General features: G+C 36.0%; 1 protein-coding gene across 1 annotated transcript in view; it reads left to right on the forward strand.

Moving 5' to 3' along the window:
- RXFP1 (relaxin family peptide receptor 1) overlaps positions 1 to 8,499 on the forward strand; it is a 59,336-nt gene that overhangs the window by 35,830 nt on the left and 15,007 nt on the right. The window contains exons 3-6 of the mRNA XM_052778185.1: positions 4,396 to 4,500; positions 5,344 to 5,449; positions 6,736 to 6,807; positions 8,417 to 8,488. Of these exons, the coding sequence (XP_052634145.1) occupies positions 4,396 to 4,500; positions 5,344 to 5,449; positions 6,736 to 6,807; positions 8,417 to 8,488 (355 nt within the window). The remainder of the gene's footprint in view (positions 1 to 4,395; positions 4,501 to 5,343; positions 5,450 to 6,735; positions 6,808 to 8,416; positions 8,489 to 8,499) is intronic.

The raw sequence follows: 8,499 nt of genomic DNA on the forward strand, positions 1-8,499 counted from the left end.
CAGAATAGGAAATCGGATTAATCTATATAGATTAAAAGTATTGTTATCTAAACTAGAAAACTCCCCTATGCAAGTGTTTCACAGGAATAAAGGTACAATATTGAGAAGATATTTCTCTTTTGGAAATTTGAGCCTGCCTATTTTCTTAAAAGTTGCACTGGATTAATTAAGTTGTTCTAAAATCAAGAATAAACTTGTGTAAGCATGTAATCTAGCTCATCCAGAGAAGTATAAACCTTATTTGAATTGATTTAATTCCTGTCTGGTTTTCTGTGATGGTATTGTCACATATAAGTAGGCAAGCTACCTTTCAGTTAATCAGCAGGTACAGGACACAGTCAATGTGCAGTGACACACAGTTTGGTGTGGGGTAGATTGCCTTTGCCTTGACTGGTAGATGTCCAGTTTTAGGTTCTTCATTTTTTTCCACTTGTGTATCTAAACTGGGGCTGTGAAATTCACTCCTAGAGTTGAATGCTCCAGGCACTGCAACACTGTTTTATAAATTCTCAGTGTGGTTTTGGTCTTACTGTAAGTCTAATGACTATATTCATATGCCCCAACACTGTGGAAAAGGACAATTATATTCCTTTATCTGTAAACATTTTAAAAGGAACTGCTTCTTGTCTGGAGGACTCAGGTTTTCCTTGTTGTACTAAAAGATATTTTTGTGAAAAGCCTGAAATAATTTCTTACAGCAAGAGAAAGTATATTTGAACAACTGGCAGAAAGAAATATGTCCACGGGTTATGCCCACCAACAGCAAAGGCAAAATGAAAGGGTGACACAGTGTCTCTTTAGAGTTGCTTATGCATTTAACTGATAGCATTTCTCTGCATAATAACCCATGAAGACATGGCTGAGAGAAGGGGAAAGTCATATAGATAACATCCTGTTCATAAGCTCCATACTAAATAAGAGATGTGTCTTTAATTAAGCAAAGCTGATATTTTCTTGGATCTGTCACTGAAAGGATTATTCAAATCTGTAGTTTGTCAGAATTAACATACTCTTTCTCATTCCTTTCCCATCAGAAATGGTAATTGACAACTTTTAGCAAGGAACAGTGTATTAATCTGCAGTCAGATAAGTCCAGTTTACAATTACTTATTTCATTTATCCCGTGTAGGAAAAGATTTGCTGATGCCTTGTTTTCTCAGATCTCATTTTTTACAGAAGTGCAGCCAACATAATCTGTTTTAGAACTGGCTCAGGAAAAAGCAATTTCTCATCTGAGCTGTGCTCCCCCAAATGATAGATTTGGGATTTCAAGACCAGTACTATTACCAGTCATTTCTTAAAGTGTTTGGAGAACCTCGTCTCGACAGAAGTAAACAGGTCACAAACCTACCATATAAACTCTAAACGATCACAAAGTGATTTACAGTTCTAGCATTGAGTGCTTCACCAAATGCCTGTACTAAATATAGTTATTTGCACAATACATTCTTCTGGGATTTGACAAAACAGTTTGTATAAAATAAAGACTGTCCCAGGCTTGGGCACAAAGCTTGGCCCAAAGCAAACATTTTTGAAGGTCAGAAAACTTTGAATAAGTTGTTTTGTTATATTCAGATATGCCCCTGTGTTTCTAGTAGAAGGCAAGAAAATCAATGCCATGCGAAAAGCATTTCATTTCCAGACAACTGGAATGTTTCCAGTAGAAAATAATCCATCTTCTCTCTTCTCTGTGCTTTTTTTCCCCCTTCTCTTTTATGGCCACCCAAAAATACACAGCTGCCTCTCAACTTCCTTGAAAACGCTGGTGAACTTCCCCTTTGTAGTGAACTGCTCCCTCATTCCCATTAGTGTAGGAGGCACTGCTCATCCTTCTTTTCTGCAGATGTGAATTGCAGTAATGGTCACCTCTTGTACATGCTTTGTCACATGGCAAAGCATTCTAAAAATACTAAAAGGCAGAATAAAATCTCATCTATCCACTCTTCAGTGTCAGAAGCAGGGAAGTGCAGAAAAATTTTACTTTATATGTTCATTGGCTTACAGGAGGATTAGAATTTATGGCTGTTAAGTATATATTCAGAATCTGCAGATAAGTGGTTAGTTGTCCAAAGCTTTCTATGAATACAATTATGAATTAGAAAGCCCCAAAATATTTTGAGACTTTATTCCTGACTGCAAAATATTTATTTGGTATGATTATACTCCAAGAATAATCTAATTTTTAATACATCTTTACAAATTTCTGTTTAGAAATCCTCAATGAAAGATTCCTTTAGTCTTAAAGCTCACCTCCTCTGCATATACTGTATATCCACTAGTTTATTCAGGTCCCAGTTGCTGGGTCGTCTTGCAAATGAAAGTCAATGGATGTGCTCCAGTTAGAATATTCTGAAATAGTCATGGGGAAACCTCATTACAGTCCTAACTACAGGGCAGTAGGTTTATAAGGCACTCACCACTTGGCAAAAGATCTGTTCGCATCACTTCATCAATAACAGATTCCATGTTGCAGCTAGTCCTAAAACTGAACTTCTGCTGAGTATTTAAAACAGGCAGGAGCAGTATTTCTGCAGGTTTGCCAACACCTTTCATTTTGTTCAAAATGCATGAGGCTGCTTCTGAATATCAGCTTAATGATCTAAACTGGCAAACTGCTAATGGATCAGAGCATACCAGGTGCTCTTGAGGAAGTTAAAATGTGCTCAAATGCCTTCTCTGGGTGGGAAGCTGGCATTCTTGCAGGGCATAAATTAATTCACATTAATTTTTGAGTGAAGAAGGTGCTTTTCAAGTCTGTTTTTTCTCTTAATGGAGCAATTCCTGAAGACAAAGATTATAGGTTGCTTTGAATCTTTTAGGTTTCCAATTTATGCATAACAAACAACAACTAGATAAAAGATAGTTTGCGTGAACTTACTTAATCTTTCATAATATCTATTAATCAGCATGTATACATCTTTCCAGTTTAGGCAGTGAAGAGGCAGGCATCTCTCAGAACAGCTCCATCTGCTGACACTCCGTAGGCAGGCTTCAGGAGATGCTTTCAAGGTAGTTTCCCTACCTAGATGAGAAAACAACTGAATTCTATGTAATGTGACATGAAAAATGAGACACCATTTCAGAATGGGAAAAGTTGCAAAGACCTGAATATATTTTATTTCTCCCTGCCTATTTTGAAGCCAACAGATATAGTTGTAATGCTTACTTGAATATAAAGATTTATAGAAAAATGTCCTTGAGGAAATGTATTTATAACTAAACAATTACCATATGAAATTGCAGGGAAAAGACTGTTGCTAGCATATCATAAAAGTGAAACTAAGACTGTAATGACTAGGAAAGCAGAGCCATGCTGAGTGTTCTCATATAAATGTTGTTTGAAAGTAAATATCCTTACAAAGTGATGCTTTCAATTATCACTGATGCTTTGACTCACCAGCTAGCAAGTGCCGTCTTAAGAAGCATTTCTGCTACTGGTGCATATTTGTTAATTGAGATGCTTTAAACTAAAATGGTGTGGGTATTGTCAAAGCTGAAGAGAGGTCAGGCTCAAATTAATAAAACTAAAATTGGATCACAGCTTTTAAAGGCAAGTTTTTTTGTTTTGGAGTTTTTTCTTTTTTTTGGTGGTGTGTATTGCTGCCCTGTTTTGGAAGTGGTTACCTGATCAGTTAATTTACAGCTGTCAGATATATGACAGATATGTTCCAAGAAACAGGTCCGTAGTTATTTCCAGCACCACTGTATCTGGAAAAAAACATTTGTGGGAATGAACTTAAAGGTGCTCTTCATTTTTCACCTTTATGGCCATAAACCACTCTGTTCCAGCACATCTGTGCACAGTGACCAAACTGATAATAAGGAATAATGCTTTATTGAAGAAGGTGCATGTTAAGCTTAACTTCAACTTACTGACTTAATTATGTTACACCATGTCACTCATTCTCTTGAAAAGCAGTGTTCATTTGGCCTTAATCTAGATTTTCAGGAAAGAAATTATAGGCTGTGATAGTGTGAGACAGCCCTCTGAAAGAAGTAGTCGGAGTAGTAGTAATCATTTGAGCTTTCCTGGATAAAGTGACAAACCCACACATTTAAGGAGGTGGGAAAATATGGTTGTCTCTCGTTTTTAGACTCCTATGCAAACAAAAAATTCTAAGTGAAAGATTATACTTTCTCAGTGCAACTGTCACAAGAAATGTTGTTGTTGAAGGTATAAAAAACTATTCTTACTGTGCCGCTCATAATCTCCGTACATACATGTGATTAGGCAGCTGTATAAAGATAAGGTCATCTAATGGTCTGTGAAATGTTCTGGAAAAAACATGTTATTTAGATAAATCTTGATGCAACTAAATTTAGTGAAGGTATTTCTACCTTCAGTTTCTGCCTAATGTGTCTTCTATTTGTGGTGTTTGTTTTTTTTTTTATTAGAAGACAACAATGGATGGTCTCTGCAATTTGATAAACATTATACAAAGGACAAATACAATAAACTGAAATCTCTGTATGCATTTCAGACAAAGACACCTGAGTGCTGTAAGTAATTACAGATATTATTTGTGTGATTATTACTGACGATTCCTAGAAAGAAATACACAGCAATTATGCTTATCCGAAAGAGAAATATAGTGCAGTTTCACTTATAGTAAAACAGAATTCATGTTGCAGACGAACAAATGCATTGAAGCTAATTTCAGTTCCATTAGGAATGATTCATTTTCTATAAAAGGAGTGTGAAACATATGCCAATTAGGAGGGCAATATTAATGTTTATCTGAATATATTAATACTGCTGGAAAGACAATGAAACACACATCTTTCAGAGTGAAATGAAGGCAACATTCCTCCAAATTCACTTCTTTGTACATCAAACGATTCTTGCAAACCCCCTCCAATTCTGTGGGCATTCGTCCCTTTGTACAGATTTTCTGACTCTGCTGTCTACTATGAGCATTAACTTGAAGCGCAGAGATGGGGTGAAAGGGAGCACAGACTTCCTGACCCATTTTCATCCCATTTTCACCTGGACAGAATTGTGCTCATTCTAGTAAATATAAGAGGACTGAATAATGTAAAAAAGAGCCACAAAAAATCCATGCCAGATTCCTGTATATCAAGCCTAAAACTCAAGAGCTTTTACAAGCTCTTTCACAGAGGTCAGGAGGTAACATAATTGTTTGTGTCCCTTTATATTTATTGTTAGGTTCTTCCCATGTCTAAATCAATTGTGTAAAAACATGTGCCTTAATTTCTGTTTAACACAGCCTGGTATGTCTGTCTTTGCGCTCACTGTTCTTTTACACCATTTTTCTTTTCTCCACATCCCATCACACCACCCATCCCACCTTTTGCCACAACCATGTTCTTGTTCTCACGCAGTGACTGGTGCTGTGCCAGGAGAGTGTACCTGCCAAGGGCTGGAGATCTTCTGCGATGCTGCCAAAATGCATACTGTCCCATCAGTCTCTTCAAACATAACCATAATGTAAGTAGAGCAGAAAAGTGGTCTCTTGCTCTGTTCAGGTTTGACTATCAATCCTGCAACCTTTTCACAACTACAGCCTTATAATTATGACCGGTTGGCTCAGCTGATGCTTGTGAAAGCATAGTGTCTCTCTGTTGTCCTTTAATGTTTTAAGTACAGATTTTCCCTGCATAAAAGGAGAGAAAAGGAACTAGAAAACTCTGTGTGAAGTGATCCTTTCTTTTTTGTAACAGTGACTTGAGCTAACAACAGTTTCAGGAAATCTAAAGAAATGTTCAAAAGAAGTGTTTCCTTTTAAGAAAAAATGCTTAGGACTTTTTATTATTCTATGATCCTGCCAATATTACTAGTCTATATTCCTGCCAACAGAGTCAATATCCTTGAACTCAGTGGAACTACCTGCTTGAACAAATCTTTTTAGTTCTCATTTGATGTCTCTGAATGTGCCATTATTTAAAAGGATTTAGTCTGGGCTGGGTCATCATACAGATACATATGTGTAAACCAAACTTTTTGAAGAGATCGGGGAATGGTTAATATTGCTCTTAGTTTGTGCATCACTGTTTGAGAGGCCATTTTCTGTGTGGTGAGCAGAGGGCAGCATTACGTGTCCTTGCCTGAGGAACTTCCCTGTAGAGCAGGGGTACAGATCTTTCTGTTCAGTACCAGTTTGTGCTTACTTGTGGCAGAGGTTCTCCTTGTTGGGTCTGTGTTCAAGTACTGCAATACTTCTTAACAAAGTTTGATGTGGAATGTCAAATATATTTTTAAACTGGCTGTTGGCTCAGAGTCAACAAAGACTTCAAAAATAATGGCCCAGTTCTAGCTTTAGAAAAAGCAGTGAGTCAGTTCAGCTGGCTTTCGGGCTACAGTCTCTTCTAATCCAACCATGCCCTGAACGGTTTTTGTTCTTGACAGGACACTTGAGTCAGTGCCCAGTGGAGATGGGGACATAGGGACACATGCACTGGGAAATGGGTTCTATATGCATTTGAGGTTTGAAATAAATCTGTGGTTTAGTTTATACTCAAATCTTTTTAAATCTTAGATTTAACTATTTTGTCAGTTGCTCTGGGAACATGGAAGAATATTTTTTGATGATAAAGTATTTAGCTTACTGCTTAAATAGATATGAATATTCAGACAAACAGAGGAGGCATATTCAGATGGTTTCATGTTGCTTTTATTATTTAGCAGTGTGAAAGCTGCTCTTATTGAATAACAAAAAGTGGCAGCACTGTAGGAAGCTGGGAGAGTACTTTTACTCTGTGCATTCATTCCTACAGGTCTCTTCAGAGGAATCTGCTAAGGAAACTTTCTGCTGACATTTTCAAGAAATACCAAGACCTTAAAAATCTGTAAGGCAGTGCTTCAACTTAAAATATCTATTTAGTGCCTTAAATATTCATCCTCTCCCTCTCACATACACACACACAGAGCTTAACATCTGAGTGACAACCCTCAGTTTATACTCAAAATTCTGTTTTGTCTTACCCTTCAGTACCTCATCTAATTGTGTAACCTGTTTGGCTCAAACAGCTTGATTTGACATCTCTCTTTTTGCAAAACTGTAATTTCTGCACATTTAATTTTTTATATTGACTATTTTATACAAGAAATATGCTAAACTTTCATCGTGTCTGAAGGAAGTTACAATTATAATGAAGAATAATATGCCAATAGAAATTAAAGTAACTTAATCCATTTATTCTACAAAACAAAAGTTTGGAAACTTAAGCTTCACTTTGTCATGGGAAGCTCACTCACATGGCACTTGGTTTTACTCAATTATTTCTGGTACCAATTTGATAATGCCCCAACTAGTCAAATTGTTATGGCAACACAATACTGTGTTATGTTTTATGATATGTAATATACATGTTGTTCAAAAATCATAGTCTTTAACAAGTTTGCTTTTTATAGAATTAGTGAAATTAAGAATTAAATGCAGAAGTCTAGAGCAGGGTTCCCATGTCACCTAGAAAACTCACTGGAGTGTAACTTTTATGGAAACTGTGCTGTACTGCAGCACCATCTTGTGTTCACAAAGTTAAGTACCACTATGACCTTAAAGTCTTGAAAGATAGTTTTCATTAAAAGAAATAAGTCCATATCTATCTGTACAAAACATTTGTTTCTAATATTAATTTCACACCTTTCTGATCGAAAGGTACATTTTCAGAAAGCTCCTAAGCAGTGTTTGACAGAAACCCGTTTTGTAAAAGCCAGTGTCAGATTTCTTATTGCTTTTTAACAGGAATGCATCTGGATGTTTTATTAACTGTAATTTAATTAAAAGGATTTATATTTAAATATTACTCAGGCAATAACACTATAATGTTTTAAAAATATTTGAAAAGGATTTAATATTTGCCGTTGATAATATTTTTTAACTCATTATTTCTTCAAAGTAGATAAAGAGGAGGAAAAAAATAGTATTCTTTAGTTTACAGAAGATCAGTAAGATTCATTTTACATTTTTATGATATTATCTTAAAAATGCAGCATTTTGAAAATTCTCTGACACTATAAACAGAAAATTCAAAAATACATTTTAAGTTTACATTTGCCATGCAAAATTTTGCTTGTAGCAGGGTTCTGGCTAAACATAAAGATCAGGTCACACAGGTGAGAACTCTAAAGTTAGGACCTAAAACAGGATGTTGCAAAAAACCACTTCATTGTTCATCTCAGGCAAACCAAGCATCCCTTTGAAGGAATTTTGTAATTCTGCAGGGGGCCGGGGGGGCGGGGGGGACGGACGTGTTTCTCTTAAAACACCTTTAAAGTCTTTGCAGCTATAGCTGTGAAATGGTTATCATCAAATTTAAGGTGTAACAAGTAGGATAGCTTCTTTTCGAGTATCACACATGCATTCAGTTTAGTAGATAAATTTTAGTTGGTTATTTATGTTTGCTTTGACTTTGGGTGCTTAGAGAATGAATTGTTGCTTTTTTATCTTCTTAGGTATCTTCAGAATAATAAAATCAGATCTGTATCTGAACGTGCTTTCAAAGGTTTATACAACTTGACAAAACTGTAAGTATTGC

Source organism: Harpia harpyja, chromosome 2, assembly GCF_026419915.1.
Source record: "Harpia harpyja isolate bHarHar1 chromosome 2, bHarHar1 primary haplotype, whole genome shotgun sequence".
Lineage (NCBI taxonomy): Eukaryota > Metazoa > Chordata > Aves > Accipitriformes > Accipitridae > Harpia > Harpia harpyja.